This window comes from Eschrichtius robustus, chromosome 13 (genome assembly GCF_028021215.1).
Source record: "Eschrichtius robustus isolate mEscRob2 chromosome 13, mEscRob2.pri, whole genome shotgun sequence".
Classification (NCBI taxonomy): domain Eukaryota; kingdom Metazoa; phylum Chordata; class Mammalia; order Artiodactyla; family Eschrichtiidae; genus Eschrichtius; species Eschrichtius robustus.
This window is the reverse complement of record NC_090836.1, coordinates 15,673,158-15,700,031: the sequence shown is the minus strand read 5'-3', so window position 1 is coordinate 15,700,031 and position 26,874 is coordinate 15,673,158. Positions and strand designations below refer to the sequence as shown.

At 36.8% G+C, this 26,874-nt stretch overlaps 2 protein-coding genes and 1 long non-coding RNA gene across 3 annotated transcripts in view; 2 read left to right on the top strand and 1 right to left on the bottom strand.

Annotated features, from left to right (window-relative positions):
- Positions 1-11,954, top strand: part of LOC137775619 (uncharacterized) — a 260,849-nt gene extending 248,895 nt beyond the window's left edge. The window contains exon 4 of the long non-coding RNA XR_011076049.1: positions 11,718-11,954. This is a non-coding gene — a long non-coding RNA (uncharacterized lncRNA). The remainder of the gene's footprint in view (positions 1-11,717) is intronic.
- Positions 10,046-10,945, bottom strand: CAPZA3 (capping actin protein of muscle Z-line subunit alpha 3). The gene has a single exon (XM_068561804.1). It carries the CDS (start codon positions 10,943-10,945, stop codon positions 10,046-10,048), a length of 900 nt encoding a protein of 299 aa, XP_068417905.1.
- A 14,122-nt stretch (positions 11,955-26,076) lies between the features above and the next one.
- The window catches only part of PLCZ1 (phospholipase C zeta 1), a 32,558-nt gene continuing 31,760 nt past the window's right edge, over positions 26,077-26,874 (top strand). Inside the window, exon 1 of the mRNA XM_068560103.1 lies at positions 26,077-26,138. Coding sequence (XP_068416204.1) covers positions 26,077-26,138 — 62 coding nt within the window. The remainder of the gene's footprint in view (positions 26,139-26,874) is intronic.

Sequence of the window (26,874 nt, the reverse complement as noted above, 5' to 3'; positions counted from 1 at the left end):
GCTATGAGTCCAAGAGTGGAAACAAAGATGTCAATTAGGAGGATATTGCAGTACTCCTGCGAGACAGGATGGCGCCATGGGCTACAGTAGTAGCAGCCGTGGTGGAGGGAAGTAGACAGATATTCTTTTAGAGGTCAAACTCATAGACCTTGCAGATAGGTTAGATATGGATGGTGAGGGGGAAAAGGGAGGAATCAAAAACGATTCCAGAAAATACTCAGCTAAATAATTTTTTTAGTGGCAGACTATCTCTGAGCGTTTAACGTACATCGAGACGCTCCAAGTGAGGCATACACAGCATATTCGAACTTCTTTGTCCATGAAATCCCAGGCACATCCTTTGTCCCTGCATTTTTAGATTGACATTCACCTCTTGATGCTTTGAAAATTAAAATATCTAGTGGAAAAGGTATCTATTTAAAAGAAAGATTAATAGAGTTTATTTTCTTCCTTCAATGTATTCATTCATTTAACCATCCATCTACATATTCAGCAAATATCTACTAAACACTCATTATGTTTCAGACTCTGTAATGGGATCACCAAAGTCAGTAAGATAGGATCCTTGAGGCTACATCTACAAAGAACTATTTTTTGAAGATTAATTTAAAACAAGGAATTGAGTGACGGGAAGATAAAAAGGAAGCAGAGTTAGTAATAGGTCCATGAAAATATTTTGCAAAAGAATTTTGGAAGAGAGTTAAATAAATTTGCAGTAACATAAGGGAGGATCTTGGGACTGCAGTCCATTGGAAAGGAGGAAGTTGAGACACATATATGGATGGGCTAGGCCAGGTCAGATTGTTCTACAAAGTCCAGAAGGGTTTGATACGCGGTGTTCTTGGGTGAAACGAATAGTGTGACTATGGATGTTGGCAAGTAGTTAGAAGTACATCCTAGGCCAAGCTAAGTTAATGCAACTTAACTCAAAATTTCCAGTCAAATTCCCTGTGAATAGATGTGTGATGAGAGTCAATGGTGGTCCCAACAAAATGTATTGAATGGTACCATGTAACTATAAAGAGCCACTGTCATCATATCTTCTTCTATATTGTGAGGTCTTGCCATTAGAAATTATGGCACACTGCAAGAATTTCTAGAAATTCTGAAGAGATCAGTTTGACTTATGAGTTTCAGCACTAGACATGGAGAATTTAATTCCAAACAAACGTTATGGACCCTTCTTGAACTTTAGGCATGTGTTATGCTATAATAATAATTTGACAAGAGAGTCCTGATTTTCCTTTATTGTTATTTTCTAATAAATCCAGAAGAATTTGAGCTTTGTTGAAGATTGTTTATCCAAGAATGAGGTATAAAAAGAAGTACTGATGTGAACATAGGAAATACTCATTAGGAAACATTGAGATACTGTTCAGGTATCTCTACTAAAGAATATAATGTTTATGGAATTTTCCCCTTACTTCACTCTCTCATGCCATGACTCCCTCTGAACAGAGGGCTGCATTTGCATGCTGTTAGGGTCACAGATCACGTTCCCAGGGAATAAAAAAAATGGATCTGTCGAATTAGTAAATCCTATTCACACCATAAATTCTTTTTTCTTCATGAGTTTGGAGCATGAACATGGTGCTTGCAAAGTGAGGGCACTTTACATATTCTAAAATAAGAATAAAAAGTGACTAGGGAGATAAGAACAGTATGATAAGCATTACATTTATGTAATAAAATTAATTCAGGAAACCTGTTGCATTTATAACCTAGAAGAGTTTGTCCTTTTTCAAGGGAGTTAAAATGGACTAAAATATACAGAAAAATTACTTGAAATCTTTCCAAACACATTTTTTATGTAGCTCTACAAAATATATTTATTTATTTAAAATAATGACTTATCTAAGTGAACAAAAGCATATACAGAGTAAATGCCAGATGTTCATCATACTAAAACAAAAGTCCTGCCTGGTATCAGAAATCGCCTTCAGATGAATGAACATGTATCTTCCACTTGCCCCTCCAGATCTGTTCTCTTCCCTTCACCCCCCTACTATTGGCCTTGGGAGGCAGATGTGCATAGACTATTAATGGACTCCCTTGCCCTCTCATTTTTGATTGGGTTTGGCAATGGAGAGCTCTGACAGAAGCCAGAAGCAGGAGAAGAATATTTATGCCCTTGACTCTCTTTCTGGGGGGTTTCCTTGGGCTGGAACATTCCTCCACAGAAGGGTATAGCCCTTCTTCTGGTGACCCATTATACTGACGCCTCCTTCCAGGTTCTAGTGACCGCTCCCTAACCTTGACCTAAAGATGTAAAATGCTCTCATGTTATTTTGCTGTCCCTTGTGTTCCCACCTCTTTGTGGCTAACCCCTTCATTATACTTTCTTTGAACTATCATATCTGTATTTGTCATCCGTTTCCTGTTGGGACATTGATTGATTAAATCTGAAAACAAATCTTGTCCCTGGAGCCTCCTTAAGGGATCTATCTTCATTTGACATATAATAAGATCTCAAGAATGTATTGCCAGGAAAATACAGTGTAGGAATTATATTCTTATCGTATGCCAGACACTATGAAAGATCTTTAAAATGCAAAACTGTATTTCCAAATCAGAGATATTTGTAAATTAGAATTCCTGAAAGATAGAGACCTTTGGTTGGGTTGAGGAATGATGCTTCAGATACTCTCTCTTATCTTTAGGAAATATTGCTTGTGAAGCTCTGGCCAACCTGAGAGACTTACGGAAGCTCTCCTCTCTTCAACATTTATTTATTCGTGAACGATTTATTGCTCACACATTGTATGTAAAACATCATGCATTTAACCCCTATTTAACAAATGGAACAAATGGGTATCAAAGAAGTCATATATTTTATCCTTGCCTTATGTCACAAAAGTAGTAATTGGTAGAATCAGGGCTTGAACTTAGATATTCTAACTCAAAATTTCATAGATTTCCATTACACTGTGTATCAATGAAACAAAAAATCCCTTCTTTAGTATATTAAGAGTAACAGGACAAATCCCAATACTGGGCATATACCCTGAGAAAACCATAGGTCAAAAAGAGTCATGTACCAAAATGTTCATTGCAGCTCTATTTACAATAGCCAGGACATGGAAGCAACCTAAATGTCCATTGACAGATGAATGGATAAAGAAGATGTGGCACATATATACAATGGAATATTACTCAGCCATAAAAAGAAATGAAATGGAGGTATTTGTAATGAGGTGGATGGAGTTAGAGTCTGTCATACAGAGTGAAGTAAGTCAGAAAGAGAAAAACAAATACAGTATGCTAACACATATATACGGAATCTAAGGGAAAAAAAAAAAAAAAAGGCCATGAAGAACCTAGTGGCAAGACGGGAATAAAGACACAGACCTACTAGAGAATGGACTTGAGGATATGGGGAGGGGGTGGGGTGAGATGTGACAGGGTAAGAGAGTGTCATGGACATATATACACTACCAAATGTAAAATAGATAACTAGTGGGAAGCAGCCGCATAGCACAGGGAGATCAGCTCGGTGCTTTGTGACCACCTAGAGGGGTGGGATGGGGAGGGTGGGAGGGAGAGAGATGCAAGAGGGAAGAGAAATGGGAACATATTGTATATGTATAACTGATTCACTTTGTTATAAAGCAGAATTTAACACACCATTGTAAGGCAATTATACTTCAATAAAAAAAAAAAAAAAAAAAAAAAAGAGTAACAGGACAAACACACACGTCTAATATTCAAATTAGGATGGAAAAGTTTCAAGGCAAAATTAGAGCTAGAAGGTGTTTACATATAGGAAATGTAGAGAGCACTTTTGGTGAAGCTTCTCTTAGGCTTTTTGGAAAAGGTGGTTAAGTCCAGTCCTAAGGTCCAGTTTAGCCATGTTAGATCCATGGAAGATATAGGGGCACTCAGGTCATGGGGGACCTTGGAATGCTAAGCCAGGGAATTTGAAATGGATCCCTTAGTCAATAGGTATTGTTTAAAAGTATTTGATAAAGATTGTGAGTAACATCAATGAATAATCAGTTAAGGTTTATGAAAATTAATTTGGCAGAACTTCAGAGAATAGATTGGAGATTTAAAAAAGAAAATAAAGGCAGGCCAGTTAGAAAACCTGATACATGAGAAGTGACAAATTTAATGATAAGGTGACAAAGGGAATAAATAAGAAAAATGCAGGAACAGAAATAAAAAGATGCAATGACTAATTGGATTTTAGGAAATAGGAAAGAAGTTAAAGATGCCTGAAGTTTTGACCTTGAATTAATGGTAAGATAGTGCTTCTAAGAGCAGGAAAAAAAAAAAAAAAGAAAGTAATTTTCTTGAATGAGAGAGAGGTAGGAAAGAATAAAAACTTAGTTCTGAAAATGTTGATTTTGACACTGTAAGATAGAACTTGTAGGTAATATTAGAATGTAGAAATGAAGCACAAAGTCAAGTTGATTGGAGTCATCTGTATGATTATTTAGTAGATGTCTTGTCTTCATTTATAGAACATGGGTGGTCAGGGTTGGAGGGATGGTGGGAGGGAGTGTGGATCAAGGGGGAGCAGTGTCAAGACAGGATATTCTTGGAGGTCAAGTCAAACTGGGAGATGTGTTTATGCAAAGCTGCTCTGGCAGAGTGTGGTCAAGGTTGTATCTTAGAATATAGTGCTTAGTGACAAGTTCAATAATAACATAAAAATAGAAAAATAATCAGCAAGTTTGGTAGCTAAGAGGGAAGTGAAAAAGATGCATATGCTATACAAAATACTGTTTCGAAGAGCTACTTAGTCATAGGTATGGATAGTGAGTATCCAGTACTGTTGTACCTGAATATTGTGAAGAATAGGGTGGTTGCTGAAAACCTTGGTGAATGAGGGTGATCATGTAAAAAGGAGAGGATGGAGAACTTAAGTCTGGAGGATGCCTATGTTTGAGCGTGGGGTACAGCGGAGGAGGAATAATGAAAAGAATCAGAGAAGGAGGAGACTAAGAGGCAGTTACAACTGAGGAAAGAACAGTTTTTCAGGATAAAGAAATAGTTAAGTTCCCATGATGCCAACTGACGGAAGGTCATTGAAACGAACCATGATGATGTTGAAAACTTTCGAGAACGGATTTTCAATATACTGTTGGACTGGAAGGCAGAGGTGCAGAGTTAAGGCAGCACGATGTGGTGTAAAGGGCAGGAGTTCTGAAGCGTCACAGACCTGAATCGGAAGCCCAGTTCTGTCACTTGCTAGCTGTGTCAATTTGGCAAAATTACTCAAGAATATTCTTAGTTTCCTAAGCTGTAAAAAATAATTCCCAGTTGTATGATTCTCATAAGGATTCAATGAGGCAGGTGAAATTGCTTGGTAGAATGCCTAGAACATGGAAGACTCTTAATTAAATCCATTCCTTTAAGAAAATATTAAGTGGTCAGGAAGCAGAAAAAAGTTAAGAATAGGATAATCTTTTGAAAAGTTTCATGGTGAAAGGATCTGAGAGATTCGTAGGGAAGATTTTTTTAGGATAATTGGAACTGAGTATGTTTGCTTATAGAGGAGAGGAACCAAGAGGGGATAAAGAAAGTGAGGAGTCAAGAATAAAAAATAGCTGATGAATCAAGAGCCTGGATGACAGAAGATCAAGGATTTAGGATCAGGTGCAGAGGAAGAAGAAGTAGTCTCAGAAAGGAACATACACTGCTTTGGTGACTATTTGGAGGGAGAAGACAATAAATATGTTTTTAAGTGCAGAGAAAAGAAGCTGTAGGAGCTCTCTTTGAAAGCATGTGTCTTCTTAGTAAAGAACAAAGTCATTTACTAAGTGAAAGAATGATGAAGTAGAGCTTGAGTAGAGCAGAAAAATTTGAAAGCATATCATGAAGAAGGCCACGGGAGTCAATAGGGAAGAATAAATTGATTGCTCATCAAGAATGAGAGATCAGTGACTGATGTGGAGTTGAGATAGAAAGGTTTTGTAAGCAGACAAGGTAGGGGGTCCCCGGGGAAAGAAAACCAGGTGTAGCTTTCTTGACATAAGAGAAGTCATATTTGGCCTAAGGCATTTTGTGATCTAAGCCTGGCCACATGCTTGCCCCTGTCTCAGCAATTCATGATCTTAAGGGAACAAAAGAATGCAGAAACAAGCGATTGTTATCAGACAAGAGAAGCAACAATCGCAAAGATGACCTATTAGACACCCAGTTCTCTTTCAATGGTAAAGACTAGCCTAAAGCACAGTCTTGAGCTGTTTGTAGAATTTAAATCCCCCCTCAACCATCAAATCAACTGGAATCTAAGGGATGATGAGGTTGGCCTTTTCTGACCCTCCTGACATTACTTCAATCAACTAAAGCTTGGACTCAGTGGACCTCTGCCCCAATTCTATGCTGAATTCTCCTCTGCTCAAGCCCCTTCATGAATATGCATGTACCATTAGCTTAAAACTTCCCAATTTTGCTGTCCAGGGAGACACTGCTTTGGGAAGGATCCCTGGTGTTCTCCTTACTTGCTGAAAGTAATAATAAATCCTTCCTTATCCAGATCTTTGTCTTGGTTGTGTCTATTGGCTTGATACCCACCAAGAGGCAAACCTGGTTTTCAGATAACAAAGGGAGTAGTTGGGTCTTGTACACTGTGGTGAAGGTCCCAACAAAGAAGGAAGATTGAAGCCTGTTTTAACTTCAAGGCAAGCCTGAGGCTAAGGCACATCCCGGAAGAGCTGGGACTCACCCTGACATAGAAGTTGCAGGGTGTACACCCCTCCACGGACCTCTGAGCAGAACATGAGATGGTCATTTGACTAACACTCTGGACTAGCGCCCCAAAGGGAAGGGCAAAAAAATCTTTGATAGAGGATCATGTAAAATTGACAAAAAATTCTGTACATGACTTTTGGAGAACTTGATTTTCTTCAACTTGTTGGAGGAAACATCTCTCTCCATTTGGAGTAGGAAAAGAGCAAAGGTTTTCATCAGAGCAGGAGGCAGCCAATAGCAGCTTCAGAATGCAATCAACTGCCTTATAATGAAGAGTCCCAACCTCAGCCTTGGGAATCGGCAGAGGAATACATCGTTCCTAAAGAGACAGCAAGTATTTATGGTTTAAAAAGTCTTAAGGCTAATTAAGCCTACCATGCTTTATGCACCTATTATCATGATTTATTTGTTCATTAGCTCATTAATTCACTGAGTATCTACCATATGACAGACAATAATGGACTAGATACTTGGGATAGACAAGGTCCGTATTCTGATGGAGCTAACATTCCAGCTGGAAATAGGATTGGGGGGAGAGAATACTGGAATATTAAAAAACTATCACACTGAGTCTTCAGAATCTGAAGGATTTTGTGTATATGTGTGTATATGCCTGGGCACATGTGTATTTTGTGTGTATGTGTGTATATGCCTGGGCACACAGTGCAGGTTTAAATGTAAGTGTGTGTGTGTGTGTGTATATGCCTGAGCACATAGTGCAGGTTTAAATGTGTGTGTGTGTGTGTGTGTGTGTGTGTGTGTGTGTGTGAGATAAGGTTCAGAGAAAAGGTAGTAACTGTAGATTTTCCTGGCTATGCCAGCCTCCATATAAAGAAAGTAACTACCAAATAATATCGTTGTGGGAATGCTTTTAGGTATAGGGTAGCATAAGTTAGTGAAATACCTTTTTTACTCGTTTTGTTTTAAGGTTTGTTGCCTATCAAAGAAAAAATTTGATATTCAATATTGTCAAGATTACTGTGGTGAGCTAGATACTTTTATGCTACCAACTGGATTATAAATTGTTAAATCTTTCTGGAAAGCAATTTGGCAATATGTGTTAAGAGCATTAATATGTTCATATGTTTTCAATATGTGATTATAGGGAATTTATCTTAAGGGAAATAATGTATAATGTGGGCTAAGCTTTATGCACAGAGATACTATAGCCATACTACATGGGACAATATTTATGATATAGGAGGTTATATAAAAAGAACAGGATACAAATTTTTATATGCTGTATACCCTTAATATTTAAAACAATTCCATAAAATTTGATGGAAGGAAATTGGCCAACATACTTTATACTTTAAGCATTTTCTATGATTTGTACATGTGAGTTTTATATCCAGAAATACCAATAAATATTATTTTAAAAACCCTGTGTTAGAGTGGGTGTTAAATGCTTTTGTGATTGTTCCATAAAACATTAAGCCTTACTCTGGAATGATCTGGAAAATCAACACATATATAACCATAATATCAATTCAAATTTTTGCAAAAGAATTTGTCAGATGGGTATATTTTAGGGCAATGAGGGCAATTTTCTTTGCTGTTTTTCTTTAGAAAGATTTTTCTTAATTTTTTGACATGACAGATGAAGGCCTGTCCTTTGTCTGTGCATGGTGAACCCAGTGAAGTAGTAGAAATGGCCTTTAATGGACAATAGGAAATGATTTCAATTAATAGCAATCAAAGGTGTGTTAGTTTAAGATTAGAACAATACATATTAAAATGTGGTCCTAGAGTCCCTCTCATTGGAACCTTCACCAATAATTGTTTAAAATGTAGATTTTTCTGACCTATTAAATCAGAATCTGAGGATGGGTACTGGAAAGTTATAGTTTTAATGATATACCCTAGGTAATCCTCCTGAGATTCTCTAAGATCTACAAGTTGAGGAAGAGAAGTTTGAGATTTAGACATTTTTGCCTAGGATCCTTAATAAACACTTGCTCCAATGTTTATTAAGTAAAATTAGACCTTTTCTCAATTGCATGGATCCAAGCTATAAAGCACTTTGCTTCCCTGATAAATTGGATTTGGGGGCTGGGGCCCATCTACTGCTCGACTGCAGTCTTATTAGAGAGGTTTAGATTTGGATTTCTTTGAGAGCAGACACAAGTGGTCAGTAACATTGCTGGGACTAGTGATAGGGGACAGCTTGGCTAGAAACCAGCAGCCCACCAGTTCCAGTTCCTTTGGGGGTCTCCAGTGGGTGAAATGCTTGCCTAGGGCATTTAAGTCATTGCAGGGTAGAGTTCACAAGTCTTAAGGAAACAGGCCTCCACAGAGAGCTGCAGTACCCTAGAGGTTAACAGTGTTAAAGGTAGTCACACCCACCACCTACTATGTGCCTGGGTGAATTAACCAACTCAGGTCTTAGATTCTTCTCATGTAAAATGGGGTTACTGCTAGTAGCAGCCTAATGATGAAAAATTGTGTGTAAATCATCTAGCACAAGGTCCAGCATGAAATAAGCACTTATATATGCTTGTAGTGATGACTTCACAAGAGCTGGACTATATAATCTTGGGAGCCAAGCTTTTCCAGTTGATTCTTCGAAGACCATGTTAGGTATCAGAAAAGCCTGGGGATTGGAGTAATTCCAGATTATTGTGTGTGGGGGGATGGCTATGGATCCAATAGTCCTTCATATGAGCTATATTTTTGACATCTGTTGGTTTCATGGAACATCCAACCCTAATGTTACTTATTGAAATCTACCCCCTCAGGGTTGGTGTAGGACTGAACTGAGTTATGTGAAGTATCATTCGCAGAATGACTTTCATTTGCATACCTTCTCCAGTTACAAAGAAAGTCAAAAGTCATTCCTGCACACACACACAAACACACACACACATACACAGCCTTAACCCTGGCCACCTCTATTCATACTTCTGGGGTGCCACGTTCTATAAAGCCATTTTAGGTTCTAAAAGTGTTTCTGGCTTTATGATTGTCCCTACCATGAAATACATTTCCATCATCATTTTCTTGACTTACTGGTAAATATTCCTTGAATAAAATGATTTGGTAGACTTGTCCCTAATTTAAACTTGCATCTGGAATTCCCTGGAGGTCCAGTGGTTAGGACTCTGTGCTTTCACTGCCGAAGGCTCAGGTTCAATCCCTGGTCGGCGAACCAAGTTCCCACAAGCTGCGCGATGTGACCAACCATCCCCCCCTCAAAAAACAAAACAAAAAAAACCCCAAAAACTTGCATCTGCAAAGTGAAAGCCATTTCTAGTGGCTTCTCAACTTTAGGGAAATAACCTCTGCCACCCTCCCCGCCCCCCTGAAACAAAGTAATCAGGTCAAGACAGTTACCATGAGCAATCCTTTATATAATCCAGTTGCATAACACACTTCTTGAATAAATGACGTATCCTAATTTAGGATACATCACCAGATTCAAGTCAGAGAGTATCCTCTGCCAGTCAATATGAGTGCGGGTCACTGGAAGATCTCTTCGTAGAATTCTTCTTAGGGCTTCGTTTGATAACTCCTGTAATTCTTCTAAGACTGCAGCTTGAAATTTATTCTCTTGCTCTTCCACAAGCCTCGCAAAATTTAGAGCCAGTTGAGCTTGGTTAACTACTTCCAAGCTTTCTTTCAGGTCCTTGGAGATCTCAACATGAAGGTTGACACCCCTGAAGAAGTGAGCTTGCACAAAAATTCTCCCTGTTACCTGGGTTAGAAATGGATTGACTTGGAAAATCCATTTCGATTTCCAAAGGCCATTCCAGTAATCTCCTGTTTCGTAGCTGTGATCTTCAATGCAAGCGATCAAGAACTCTTTATTTTTCACCGTTTTTCTCAGCACATTGCAGTTCCCCGTTGGATAGTGGTCATTCACATACAGTTTTAAGGCACACAGAACAACAGTCCTCAGGTGCTCCATCTCATTCCGAATGATGCCGTGACTTTGGATGTCTTTTAACTGGTTTTGAAGCAGGTCGAATTTGAAAGAAAGTTTGCTCTGGTAGTCAAAAAACCGGTAGTCACCCACTACGTTGTGGTGAGACAGGAGGACCGCATTCCCGTCGATGGAGAGTGGGATGTAATATTTTTGGCAGTGTTGGTGGCCTGCACACTCACCTAGATGGTGCATGAGTTTTTCATCACGGATAAGCAGACAGAGATCATCAAAGGCATTTACAAATTCCCCTGGAGGAGCCTGTATTAACAGTCTGAGAATTACTTTTTCTTTCTCTTTCTTACTCAGATCGCTAAGTGACATGTTTGGTTGTAGCAGAAGCAGAGCTTCTGAAATAAAGAGTGTTCAAAGATGAGAAAACATTCCATGGGACAACCTTCCCATCAAGGTGTTACACATTCAGCTTAAGATTACCATGTCTGACCATGAAAAAACAGGTTGTCTGGCAAGCTCTGAGTCTCCTGATGAAGTCATAAAGAAGCTTTCTCTATGACGTATGGAACTTTCAATGATATCACATTAGGTGTTCAGACCAAAAGAAAAACATGCTAGTCACCTGACAGCGTGGTGCCCAGCCAACCAGCTATAAGAACTTTGAAGATTTTAAGAACTTAGCCTCCAGAACAGCCTTCTTCAAAAGTGGTGTGTCTCTGTGTGCATTATATGTTGTCAGGGATCTAGAGAAGCAGCCCAGAGTTTCTAGAGAGTGTCTGGCAACCCTTTGCACCTTTTGGGGACCACAATGGCATTGATGTATAATCAGGCCCTCAGAATAACTGTCCCCAACCCAATGGAAGCACGCTATGCTGAAAGGTTTGAGGGGTTTAAACAAAATAATAAAAATAAAATGAGGTGCGATGGCAGTTCATGGGAAAATGCCAGACAGCAAGAGATGCCTCATGTATAAACATTGTGGGTTTGGAAATGGTCAGAACATGAGCAAGAAACCAGAAAGTTTTAAGGGCAGTGAAGTGAAGAGACCACATGTTACATATGGTTTCTGTGGGATTTAAGTGTTGAGCTAACTCCAAAGAACAAAGGCAACAAACCACTGTGTTTTCTGCTTTCTTTCTAGAAAAGGGGCAGTGGCATCAGTGGATGAGTTTCAAGAAATCCCTCTCCTGCAAAGGGGCAGCGTTAATCATATTTGGAACTTGCGGCAACTCATAATGGGGAGAAACTTCTAAGCGAGGAGAAACTACAGGAACTACAGGTCATGAAAATATGGAGAACAAATATCCACTCAGAGTGCTTTCTGTTCCTCTTTCCTCTTTCTTTTGATTTATCCCCTTTCCTTGATTCTTTTCTCATTCTTTTTGAAGAGTCCTGAACTTAAGTTTCTCTCATTTAAGCAAAAACTGCTTCCTTCCCTTTCTGCCCTGAGTTTTTCTGAGTTTCCCTAGCTTCCTGTATCTTTTTCTTATAATAACTTGAGCTTTGCCATATTAAGTCATTGCCATTAGTTTGAAGGGTTTCCAGTTAGTTCTAACAATCTGAAATTGAGTGTGTTGTTCAACAATTTTTACCAATACCTTTCACGGTTTTGTAGACTGTCGTATTAATTCTTCCTAACCTTAGTTTTTCAATTTGAAGTGTCCTAATTTTTGTAGTTTCTCTGTAGATAATAAGCAAGCTTGATTATTTTCGCCTTCTCTTTCATACTAAATAGACACTCACCATGGCATTTTTTTTTTTACTCTTTTTTTATGGTCCTTAAAATGTTTTTTGGGGCAGGCGTGTAGCCTGACATTTGGCTAATGTAGTGGTAATCATCATATCAGCCATGGTTTGAACTCATTTAATGCCCCCACCTTCTGGAAGTATTAACTGGACCACTTTTCAGATGAGGAAACTAATGCTGAGAGAGATCAAGTGTTGATGTTCAGCTGTCTCCCAAGTTCACGTCTTCAGAAAATAGACTGTATTTCCCAAGTAATAGCTTGATTTCCCAAATGTTAATTTTTATTGTTTCCCTGTAATTTTTATTGTGTTATATATACCCTTTCATACCTTTACCACAGAGTAGTGCCTACTTAGTTTTTTTTAAATATTATGTATCATAAAATTGTTTTCTCATTTAAGCCTGAGATAGACTCTCCTCTGAAAATAAAAACGTTGAACTGAAGAGAGGTAAAATATTCTTTAGTCATTTTAAGTACTTAATGACTTTCTGTGAGAATTTCCTTAACTTCTTTTTTTGGTGTTCTTCGTACATGGTTTTTGTCCGTGGTTCGGGATGACTTTAAATGTGGAAAAATTACCCTAGAAAAAACTCTGAAATTACTTGAAAAATTAGATATTCGGTGCAATACTATTCATGTGAAGTATATTTTTAAGGTGAGATAATATCCGCCCTCTGAACACCCCACCCTAGGAAGGACTTAATCCAATATTGGAAAATGTCCATAACTACTTGGATGCTTTCTGAAGAAAATGCATATGAAAGATTAGTCTCTTAAGAACTAAAGCAATTAATTATGCTAAATATATTTATAATCAAGACAAAGAGTTTAGGTAAGACGTAAAATGAGTTGTTGATAAAATTTGAAATCATGCCAGGTTATTAGTTTAGAACAATCTGCTGAGAATGCAGGAATGTTCACATCAGATTAGGATTGGTCATCTGATTAGATCAAATCATATAAATGATGAAATGGGTAAATGGATTGGATGTTAGTGATTTATAGAAGGAATGGGCAATCTTCAGAAAAATGGCATTTTTCTCACCTCAAAGCAGACAATCATGCCGTAAATTCTCTTTGTTTAAAGAAGAATTAGTAGGAAGGGAACCTGGATCAAGTCTGTCACTAGAGGACAAAGGGAAAGATCATGAAAAAAAAAGAAAAAGCCAAGTGTTAGCTGAGTTTTGCACTAAGAAGATGGCAAATTTCTTGGTGAGTCAGGCAAGAATACTAGACTGGCCAGCTCAGATAGTTAGGAAGATAGGCATCCTGAATATGATTTTGTTTCTTGAAAGTGAGTAGCCAGATAACACAATCTAGGTTGAAATTGTTACCAACTAACACAAACTGGGAAGCTTGTGTTACCTTACCTGTGAGCTACTCAGTTAGCCTGATATAGTTTTAAGGATGTTGGCAGACGCAGGTTTCCAGTTCAGAGAAAAAAGACAGCTTGGCACTCACAAAAATAGCAACTGCCAGAGTATCAACATTTTGGTGCCACTTCTCCTAGCCCTGTTCCCAAAGTGTGATGTGAGGAGGGTCAGGTGACACGTGCACGGGAGGTGGGTGGCATTACCCGAGAGGGATCTCAAGTTTAGAAAGCCAGAGCTTTTATTATGGGCTGTAGGCCTGTCTGATCTTTGCCCTGGAGGCTGTCATTATCATTATTATCCTGGACAGTAAACAAACCTGCGTTTTCCTCTGGAGGGAGATACTATCTCTTCATTAAGTAAACATCCTTGAAGAGCTAGTCCTGAAGAAAGGTGGTTGGTGCCTCTGCTTAGAAAATAAGCAGAAACACACAGCAGACCCAACAAGCATTTTTCTCAACAAGATTTAGCCCTCATGTTTACTAACCAAAAGAGGAGGCTTCAAAAAGAAAAGCTGTACTTCTCAGGAGACTGCAGTAAAAGACAAAGAATTCAGAGCTGTTTCTATGAATCCAAGTAGCTTGTGCTGCAATAAGCTATCAGAATTTTAATCAATTCATGCCTAATACCACAAGTGAAGAACACAAGTTATCTGTGAAAGACCTTTACACATAGAATTTTCCCCCAGTGGTATTGTCGGAAGGGAGAAACAGCTATCTGCTTTCAGGTTTAATGAAATTCACATTCAACACAATATAGAGGTAGTAATATGCTAAATCTGTATCAAATGTGAAATATTGAAAATCTTATTTAGTGATTATCAAGTTGCTTTGAATTATCTGCAAGATAGAGATAGCTGTTTGAAATGCACTTGAGTAAAATGCATGCCATACTGAAAAGCATCATGTAGAATGCTCAACAGTTATAACAAGTAAATAAATAGCTCATTAATTGAAATTTATGATTATTTGGACATAGCAGGGCTGAAGGTCTATTTTGTTTAGCAAAACCTTTTTAAAGTAGCTATGAAAACAATGTTATTATAGAAATTAGAGGGCAGAGTTTGCTTAGAATACTTCAAAAAACCCTTTAAAATGACCTCAGATACTTTAGAAGCATAAATTACATATAAACAAGGCTGATGATTATGATAAACCATTCTCTTCTATTAAAATAATTCCCCTAGGCCCTCTAATAGAAAATACTTTGTTGCCTTAGGCTAAATTGCTGTGTATGCATTAAAATGTTGATTAAGTAGTATGCTCAGGGAAGATGTATTGGCTAACTGAATTTTCTGGAAAGATGAAGGCTAAGTTTAAACATCTGACTCTTTTACTGTAACTTTTGTTGCTAATCTTTCCACACTTCAGGGTACACATTTTAGCCAGAGCAAATAAAATGAATCATAATGAATCTTTGTTTTTGGTGGCCACAAAAAAAAAAAAAAAAAAAAAAATGCTCAGCTGTTGTCATTAGCAAGCTCAATGGATGTGGAGATTGTTGAATCTATTAGATTCTAGTTGTATAGTACTTGGCAAGCCAGAAATCTCTGAGCAAATGTCTTAACCTGCAGAATGGGGATACTAATATAGTTATTTTGCAGGATGGTTCTGAATATTAAATAAGATATCGTTTGTGAATGTACCTAGTACCAGGCTAGGCATAAAGTAGGCACTCGATAAATATTAGTTGAAGCTACTTCATGATCATTCAAAAAAATATAGAAAATTATGTTACATTCATTGATTTCCTAAGAAGCTGACATAAATTCTGACATGAATTTATTTTCTAAGGTGAAATTTTGTTATAAAATTTGAGTAAAGAACATGTAAATTTATGACCCTGTCAAAATATTGTAAACTTCTTTTTACAAAATTAATTATTGAGTCATGGCTTGAGCAGCAGTTCTCTAAGTTTCTTTTTTATCCCTTTACTAAAATTTTTTTGATTGCTTTATTATTATCTTTAATTTGTAGCATGTCAGCTATTTTTAGGAAATATTATGTGCCATTTCAATACATATAGCTAGTCTTAGATTACACTCTTGATTGTTGCTGAGTATGAAATAGTATCCTCTTCAATTTCAAGAATTTATATTATTATGGGACTAACCTTAAGTCTTCAAATTCTCTAAGCAGTTAGCAACCATTATTAAATCTACAGTATGTGCATGGCACTCTGTTAGAAACTGCGGATTGTAAAAAATAAACTGTATGTCTCTTTTAAGGAGAAAAGAAATACAGAAATTATTGTTTTAGAAGTAGATTATAATAAATTTCCTAGGTAATACTAACAGGGAATCTGAGAAGACAGAGACTAACATGGGCTTTTATAAAAGATTCCATGGTGGAGGTGGCATTCTTGCTGGACCTTGAGGAGTGAAAAGCAATATGTGTAGATCACATTGCTAGAAGTGGTTGAAGAATCAAAGGTAAGCAGCCATGACTTGAGTGTAGGATGCTCCAAGGGGAGTGGTGAGAAATAGCTGCAAACGCAAGTTATGGCCAGATGATAGAAATCCTGACTGGTGGGCCGTGGAATTTGGACTTACTTTTGTAGGCAATGGGTAGCCATTGGCATTTTTTGAGCAGGGAAATATTGCATATTTTCGGATAAATCTGGCAGCAGTATAGAATGGATTGGGACTTAGAAGGCAGAAAGATGAGGTAGGATATTCCTCTGCTGCCTCTGCCCTACAAATCTGCAACTTGGGTCAATTCAGGCACTTACATTTGTGTTTTGTTCCACCTCTAGTTTATGATTTCCTACCTTAGTTGGTTCTCCAGAGTCTGAGTTTATTTTTAATCTTATCTGAAAAATAAATTGCACCATATCCTCTCCTAAATGTTACAGTCTCTCTTTTCGCAGATAAACTGAAAGAATCCTTTACATTTCTTCTTCCAACTTCTTCAATGTTTCATTGCAATAAATTTTGCCTCACACCTGTTTTGAAAACCTCTTTATTTCGAAAATGCTAAATTCAATGGTTAGCTTCTCCATGCATTTTATTTATCCCTCTTTTCTTAAACTTCTCTCTATTCTAACTCCGAAGACATCACTCTCTCCAGGTTTTTCTTTAAAATTTCATATTGTTCCTCCATCTGTCCTGCTAGCATTCCTCTTCTGTTCTCCTCTTAAAGTTGAGTTCTTAATTTTCTTTCTTTTTACTTAACAAACTCTTCCTGAGCAATCTTAATGAGTCTTTCTCTGCTCCCACCCCCAATTTTATTGAGACATAATTGACATATAGTATTGTATTAGCTTTAGGTGTAACAGCATGATGATTTGATATATGTATATATTATGAAGTGATTACCATGATGAGTTTAGTAGATATTTATCTCTTCACATAGGTACAAATTTTTTTCTTGTGATGAGAACCTTTAAGAGTACTTTCTTAGCAACTTTCAAATATATGATATAGCAGTATTATCTATAGTTACCACGCTGTACAGTACATCCCAGAATGATTTATCTTATAACTGGAAGTTTGTACTTTTTGACCACCTTCATCCATCCTGCCCCTCTTCTACGCCCTAGCTGTTCTCATCCACCCCACCATAGCTAGAGAACCACTAATCTGTTCTCTAGCTATGAGTTCTTTTTTTTTTTTTTAGATTCCACATGTACATGAGATCATACAGTATTTGTCTTTGCCCGTCTGACTTATTTCACTTAGCATAATGCCCTCAAGGTCCATGCATGACATCACAAATTACAGAATTTCCTTCTTTTTTATGGATGAAAAATATTATATATATTTATGTGATATATATATACACACACACATATATATCTCATATTCTCTTTATCCACGTAGGTTGTTTCCATGCCTTGACTATTGTAAATAATGCTGCAATGAACATGGGGGGTGTGCAGATAGCTTTTCAAGATAGTGATTTCATTTCCTTCGAATAAGTGCCAAGAAGTGAACTTGTTGAATGTTATGGTAGTTCTGTTTTTAGTTGTTTGAGGAACTTCCATATTGTTTATGACCATTATTTCAACTCTTTATCAAGTAATTCACTTATTTCTGTTTCTGGGGTTTTATCTTGTTCTTTTGTTCGGAACATATTCCTCTGTTTCTTCAATTTTCTTTTACTCTCTGTCGGTTTCTGTGCCTTAGGTGGAACAGCCCCCTGTTCAGTCAGGCACTCTTATAAGTACTTAGGATACAAGAAACAGATGACAGACTTCCTGTCTGAGACAATTCGGCAATTCTAGAAGAGAAGTAGAAAAAAAGGCTTTAATTCCAGTGTAATAAACCCTAGGAGAGAAGAAGGTACAGAATTGTATAAGAATTCTGAGTAGGACTCCTAACATGGCCTGAGGAAGAGACACAGAGGGACATAAGGGAAGACTTCTAGAGAAGGACACTTTTTCGAGGATTAGTAGAAATTCGTAAGTTAAGAAGTACAGTAAAAGAAGGGCATTCCAGACAGAAGAAACAGCCTTTACAATAGCAAGAGACAGCTTGATGTTTATACTGCAACTAATTCAGAGCACAGGCAGTGTGAAGTGCGAGGGAGAAGAGGGTGAGGGCAGAAACCATCAGTGATGTCTTCAAGGGTCTTGGATTCCACACAATAGTTTGGATTTTGTCCTGAAGACAAAGGAGAAACACTGAGAAATTTGAGTTAAAGAGATCAGACTTGTATTAGACACAATTTATTTATTTCTGCACATATACTCTCAATACATGCAATGGTGTATTGTTTTTTCTTTCCTCCCATTGCTTGTCCTTATTGTTTTGGAGTTAGTTCAAGTCCTGGTCTACCATGCCTGTGAGACTGGGGACAATTTACATAAGATTTTTGACCTTCAGTTCCCTCCTACAGGGGAGATATTAATACATTGGTACCCTACACGTTGTGGCTGCTATTATGTGCCTCAGTACTCAGATTTGAACCTTCCTTGCTTATCACTTTTCTTCTTCTTGCTTCCCTTCTGCTGACACTCTTGTCATCTTTCTTCTCCTTATTACTTACCCTTTGTTGCTTTCCTTTTCCTTTTCTCTTTCTATCAAAATTAGAACTTCCCATCTTCAGCGATACGATTCTCACCTCTTGTGTGTGGTTTTTCTTTTTTGGTAATTTGATTAATTTTTGACCCTTCATTTCCTTTGGGTTTGATCAACTGTAGCAATTATTTGGATTTGTGGAATTTTGTTTCAACTTTATATCTCTAATTCTTTCTAGTATCAGATAACAACTTCAATCTTTAGGGAAAAACAAAACAGAACGAGTTACCAGAGGACATTTCAGATGGTCAAGTTTATATCCTGCTTGAAAGAAACAAAATGTTCATTGCTTAGTGGATAAAGTATATCTTATTTTATGCTGCTATTCAGTAAGACAGAAGTTTTAATTCATACAATTTTACATGACAAAATGTTTCGGGAATTACAGGCACACTTTGATTTTTATTGATTTGTTTAAGATCTTATGACAAATTATGAGCAAAATGGAGCTAAATTAAAAAAAAATTAATTCTGTAACATTGACTTATGTGGACCTCAAAATCCAGAATTTCAAAACAGTAAGTTGAACTTCATAGTCTACTGAGATTATTGATAATATGAATTATTTTTAAGATTATGTAATTTTAAGGTGCTATTATTGTTTAATGAGCCTGGAGACCCAACTTCTCATTTGACAACCACCGATTCCAACCTTCTTCCCAAGCTTATCACCGTCTCATTCCCACTGGGGCTCCATTCCAGCCCCTGCTTCTTCAAGCTGCTCTGTACGTGTAAATTAATGCTCCTCCTTGAACTAAGCTGGTGCTCTTCCTACTTGATTCCCAGCTCAGACTGTTTCTTGGATTCCTCAGATCAAACTCTCTGGTAACCACCAGTGAACTTTTCCTAAAAAAGTGAAGAGATCATTTCCAGCATGTTTATCCTCTGTTGTACCTTAGGGTTCTTTTATAGTTAAATTTGTCAAAAGATGAGACACTAGGCTGGAGGGTGTGAGGGAAACAGACATAGATAAGACCTAACAATACACTGATATCTCCATCCTCATAGCAACCTGTTGACATAAGTAGTGCTATCTATCCCCATTTTGCAGATGAAGAGTATGAAGCTCATAGTTTAATTTAGACGTTCAAAATCCCACATACTTTGGAGCTAGGAATATAATGTCAGCTCCGACTGTCTACAGATTGTCAGCTTTTCACCACAATACAGTGGCCCTTTAACACGAGCTTTCTGTACTTAAGCTTAAGTACTTTGCAATGTATTGAGAAAATTAAAATATAAATAGCCTCTTAAGAAAGTAAATGTCCTTCTAAGGTGCACTTCCTATACCTCAGTTTTTTATTTGTAAGATACTGTAACTCTACTAGTTATTCTAACTCTCCCCAACTCCAGACTTCCTTGACTTCTCTCCCTCATGCATCTAAAATGTTAATGTGTTGAATCCTTCTGACTTCTCTCTTCATAATTTTCTGACACCTGTTCTTTACTTTCTACTCACCACCTCCCACCTGGATGGCATCTTCTCTCTTCCCTTACCTGCAGTTCTCCGTCTCTTCCCATCGGTAATGCACAACTAATCACAACTAAACCTCTCCTTTGCTAGTCATTTTCCTACTCAGAACCTCACAGTGATTCTGTTACTTTAAATAACTGGACCCAGCCCACTTTCCTGTCACTTATCTCATAAAGTTCAAACGTGAATTTTCCAGAACAACCAGGTGAAGCTACTCTTTCTCATCGAAACTGACCTTGTTTGTCCCTCTCCCAGTTCCTTCAGTGATTATGCACATTCCACTTCCTCAAAGTATTACCACCTATTGCAGCTTCTGTATTTACAGTGATCTTGAATGACTGATTTACTCTGACATTTATGGTGCAGGATGCCTATTGGTGACATGGGGTTATATACTGTTTGGATGGTTTCAAGAAGCTACTCAAGTAGAGTAGAATAGAAAAATGAAATGTGTAATTGAAAGATAACCTAGAATCCTCATTTTCTCCCATACTTCTTTCCATTCCAACTATGGCTATCGGGTTGTTTTGTTTTGTTTTTTACACAGAGGGTCTTCTTATTTCTGACCATTTCTTTACAAACATCCACCCAGGAATAACTCCGACATGTTCATCTCAAGCCTGTATCCCCCTCCAGATATTTAGATTCATATTTCTGACTCTATAGAACACATGTCCCTGAAAGTTCCATGACCCCTCAGAGTCAACATTTCCCTCTGCAATCCTGCACCCCTGCTGGATCACCTTTCCTTTTCCCAGTCAGACTGAGCAGATCTGAAACCACAGGTCTGTTTTCCCTTCATGATGGACCCATGTCCTAGATTTCAGTTTCCAAGTGCCCAAAACAAAGCTTTTGATAGAGGAAACCAACTAGGCAAGGACAAAACAGCAGACTATAATGAGCTCTATGGGATGGCATATGTCATCACCACAGTGAGGAGAAGTTCTAAGGCAAATCCAAATGGTTCTGGGATGTCCTAAGTCTGGAAGAATCTCTAGCAGCTTAGCCTGAATTTGGGCAAGTCTTTCCGGGTAAAGAACTGCGTGAGGGCTCTAACTCTTCCCAGGGACAGGATACACTTCTTCACTTAAACTGGGCAGCTCTGGCCACTGGGTTTTAAGTGGTGATGATCCACTAACCTTTCCTCAACTTTGGCACCATTTCATGCAGTTTTATGTATTTCACCTGAAATAAGAATCCAATGCAACTTCTTTCCTGTATAAGTTGGTATATATGTTACACAAATACTCTAACGTCTTCATTTTGTGTATTTTTTATATTCACAATGTGAGCCCACCAGTCATTTTTTTTTTAGTAGAATAATGACAGGCTGAAGCAAGGAAGAATCACCATAGAAGAATTTAGAAGAATTTATCGAATTATTGCACACAGAGAAGAAATTATTGAGATTTTCAACACGTATTCTGAAAACCGGAAATTTCTTTTTGAAAAGAATCTGGCCCAATTTTTGACACAAGAGCAGTATACACTTGACAATAAAAGTACTGCTTCTGAGATCATTCAAAAATATGAGCCTATTGAAGAAGGTATGCTTGTATTTCAAAGTTTTATCAAATATTTATATGCAAACTATTTTTTAAGAATTGCACTTATTAAATTCAAATTTTTGATTGGGTCAGATTTCTTATGGGTAATATTATATGTTGGCTGTTTTAATTTCATATTTTACAGACAGCAGATGTATCTTTTAGAAAGCTATGTTGTGTAACAGTGGCATTCTTTCATTGTCCAGTTCCTTTCTTTTAGCTGCTTCTGTATATCTCTCAAGTGTTCAGAGATTAGCTTATGCAGGGAAAGCAAGATGACGATTCTATTACAAGTACTCTTGATATTCATTAATAAGATAAAAACCCAGGTATAGGCACTTTTCCATTTTTATACACTATCTTATTGAAAAAATATATGAATATTAAATTAGCTAAATGAAAACAATTCTAGGAAAGAATAAAACATTATAAAATCACTAATTTTCCTGTTGTTTATACACATAATTGTCTACAACATTTCATAAACATTAAAACATTTTTGTTTTTCTTTCATTTTTTGAATGAAGTCATCTGGTTTAAGTTCAATGACCATTTTGGCTAGTGAGCTGTCGTATAGTTTTTTTTTTTTTTTCATATAGTTTTTGATCTCTGTCTCATCTTTCATTGGCTGAAATATTTCAATTTTTTCCATTTATGTTCATTTTTAAATAAAATAATAAATAGTAATGTAATAAAATATGCACAAAAAACACTATTAAAGCATGCTGTTTAACCCTACAGAAATTAATAGAATAGCTCAAAATATTTATTAACAAGGGATATATGAAAGCCCAAGTTCTGCCTTTGGAAACTGGTTTATGGCCACCAATGCTTAACATATGATAATATGGGTCCTAAGAAAACAAAACTTATTCCTTCATGGGCTCGTACATTCATAATTTATTCAAATATTTATCTGTGGCCACCGAGTATGGTTCTAGGAGCTGGGGATACAGTGGAGAGCAAAGCAAACTAGGTCTCATATTCCTGATAGGGGTTGGAGGGAGATTGACAATAAATAATTAAACATACAAATGGATAATTTCAGGGAGTGCTACGTACTGTGAAAAAAATAAAATAGAGAGTAGACAAGCACGAGGTCTAGCTCAGGTTGGTTGTTTTTTTTTAAATTTTTATTTATTTTATTTAAAAATTTTTATTTTTATTTTTTATTTTTTTTTAAACATCTTTATTAGAGTATAATTGCTTAACAATGGTGTGTCAGTTTCTGCTTTATAACAAAGTGAATCAGTTATACATATACATATGTCTCCATAGGTTGGTTGTTTAGGAGAGTCCTCGATGGGGATGCGATATTTGAGCTGAGACTTAAGTGGTGAGAAAGAACTAGACATGTGACAAAATGGGGGAAGAGAGGTGTTGGCCCTGAGTTGGAGAATCGAGGAACAAGAGGAGGACAGTGTGGTTGGAACCTGGAGAATGAGGGCAAAAAGCGTTTGGACAGGGATTAAGTCATGTTGGTCTTGTTGGCCATAATTAAGATTTTGGCTCATGACTCAGTGCCACGTAAAGACCTTGGAGGCTTTTAAGTATCATGGTGGTAAGACTGAAGATAGTGGTAGTAAGAGTTTGGTCTGATCACCATTAAAACTTTGCAGGTTTGCAACAAGATAAAGAGCTTACATCAGAACGTAAAACAAGTACATCTCTAAGCACATCTGATGAATCCAGCTGACGACTTCTTTCCTTTCAATAGCAAAGACTTTCTCTAACAAAGTAGTGAATTGATTTAGGCTCTGGTTCAAGCTCTTTATGTCATTGCCACCTGGAAACAACCAGTTCACAGACAAGCACTTTTAGTAGCATTATTCCAGTCAATATTCAAAAACAAAATTACCACTGTTACCTGCAGGTGGTAAATTAAAAGATACAAAGGGATAATGGGATGGTGCCAGTGACATCTTGGAATTGTGTTTGTATTTTGACCATAATATTACACTGTTAATCTATTTCATCTTTTGGGCCTTACTCTGCTTCCATTCAGATAGTTTCACACAGCCAAGACCTTGCATTTCATTTACATGGCTATTGATCACTTTAGAGACTTATTAAGGTCAATTTGAATTATGATCTTACAGTCCCAAATGCTGCCAAGTTTCTCAGTCTCATCCCACATTGATACTTGACATATGTCAATACCAAATGAGGAAAACTTCATTTTATTTTAAAAATAAAAATCCATGAGATTAACTCTCATCTCAGTCTGGTAGTTTTTAAAGGCACAAGAGGAGTTTGTTTTCTATTCCATTACCAAAGATAGTTACTTAATTAGTTAATAGTTCAAAAGGGCTATAGGCCAATCACTGCTAGTTGCACTGGGAAAAAGAATAAATTCATGCAAATCATTATTATTACAATATATGATGCCTTTGCCCCATACACTCACATGTTTCTAAATTTGCATAACTTTGAAATAGTTTGCATGACTGTAAACATTTTATGTATTTTCTTCTAGCTTTCATTTTTTAAACCAAAATTGTAAGAGCATTTTGAATGCTGGCTTTTTCATTTTTATGGTGTCATAAACATTTACTTATGTCACTATATATTTTTTTTCTGATACGTTATTTGTAATGGCTGCTTAGTATTGTATCATAGCTTGAGATTTAATTTGTTTCCTCCCCCCATTTATTTTGCTTTTATAAATAATGCTAGTGTGAGCCTTCTTGCACATCCATCTTTGTCTGAGGCTCTATTTCTGTAGTATAAATTCCCAGAAATAAATTCTTTGCCAAGGATCACCACTCTCTATTCTAAAGTGAATACTCACACCAACTTTTAATTTGAGGCAAACTGAGTAATCAACAACAAAAGCAACAGTAACTAACCTTTATAGAGCTAATATATAAAGTTAGTATGCAGGGATGGGTGTTATGATTACAGTAAGTCCCCTACATACAAACGAGTTCCGTTCCGAGAGTAAATTTGTAAGTCCAATTTGTTCGTAAGTCCAACAAAGTTAGGCTAGGTACCCAACTAACACAATCGGCTATATAGTACTGTACTGTAATAGGTTTATAATACTTTTCACACAAATAATACATAAAAAACAAACAAACACAAAAAACAAAGAGAACATTTTTAATCTTACAGTACAGTACCTTGAAAAGTACAGTAGTACCAGCTACATCATTGCTGCTTTTATGCTTGCTTCTGGACATCCTGGGCTTGAAGTAAAGATACTGTACTACTTTATACAGTACTGTACAGTAAAGTATACAGAAGCACAACCACTTGTAGAGGATGCATGCACGTGACAATGTACGCCAGACACGTGAACTAACTTACGTGATTGGACATGCAAATGCAAGTTCGCATCTTTGAAAGTCGCAATCTGAAGATTCGTATGTAGGGGACTTACTGTACCACCATTCCAAAGATAGGGAGAAGTTAATAGGCTCCTCATATAACAAATAAATGGATTTAACCCAAGCTGTCTCATTCCAGAGCCAGTGTTCTGCTTAAATAGATCATTTTGGTTTATATGATACTGAGTATAAAAGTTCAGAGATCATTTGCTGAAGATGGTAATATGCAAATGACTCAGCAATTGCATTTATAGGCATGCACCCAACAGAAACATGTGCATATTTGCACCAAAAGACATGTCCTGGTTGTTTATAGCAGAACTTTTTGTAATAACCCCAAACTGGGAAATAATCTAAATGCCCATCAAGAATAGAATTGATAAACAAATTGTGGTGTACTCACACAATAGAAAGCTATACAAAAATGGGAATAAAAAATGTCTAACTGTGTGCAACTACAAGAATAAATCTTATAAACAATGTCAAGCAAAATAAACCGGTCACAAAAAATACATATTGTGTGAGTCCATTTATATAAAACACAAAAACCAGGGAAAACGGAATCTATGCTGCTAGAAGCCAGACCGTTGAATACACTTGGGGGTGGAGGGGTGTGGAGGAAGACTAGAAAGTTAGCAGGAAGCGGTCTTCGGGGGTGCTGCTCTGTCCTGTTCTTTCACCTTGGTGCTGGTTATGTAGATGTTTAACTTGTGGAAATGAATGGATCTATGACATATGTACTTTTCTTGTATGTATTTTTAAAATATTAAAAATCAGAGATGATTAAATAATATATAATCTACTTGAATGTTGATATAAAAGAACTAAATATAAGAAACTTAGAAAAATTTGTTTCCAAAGAAACATTAAAAATAGTATTAATATTAATTCTAAATGAATATTTTAGAAACACACTCTGCTACTAAGTTTTAAAGTGAGATGTAATTTACATACTACTAATGATGTTTCTGCACTCTTTTTATTTATTTTCATAGTTAAACAAGCACACCAGATGTCATTTGAAGGTTTTACAAGATACATGGATTCGTCTGAATGTCTACTATTTAATAATAAGTATGAAAGTGTTTATCAAGATATGACTCATCCACTGAGTGACTATTTTATTTCAAGTTCACATAATACGTACTTGATATCTGACCAATTAGTGGGACCAAGTGACCTTTGGGGATATGTAAGGTATTTCAATTTTTAAATCCATTACATTTAAAAAATGTTTGAAAGTTCCTGGCGGTGTCTACCTCAGTGGGTAATAATTCACAGTAAAAGAAGGCTATGCATGTTATAAAAACACATAGGGAAGGAGAATTTTGATTAGTGCATACCTTGGATATCCAATCTTTGGGTGGTTGTATAATGTATTCAATATATTATTATCATACACTTCCCTTCTAATCCTGTCTGCCAACCTCCTCTCCCCAGTTATTGGCCCTCGGAAGTTTCCTGAGCAATTTGGATACTTCGTATAGGAAAATATGTGAAGAAGAATTTTAAAATCTTATTTAGCTAATCAGAGCATCCGGGGTTTCTAAAATAATTTATTTAAAATTAATTCTCAGATATCTCAGTGCTATAAGGAAAACCAACACATAAATTATATAATGTGGCATTTATAGATAATATATATACTTATATGTCAGACGATTTACATAGATTAAAGGCAGTCTATGCTGCACCATTAATTTTGCGTTCTACAATGTATCATATTGTTAATACCAGTTTAGTTTCAGCTTCAGTTTAGTCAGTCAGCTGAAGATACAGTGGTGAGCAAGATTTTCAAAGTTGCTACACT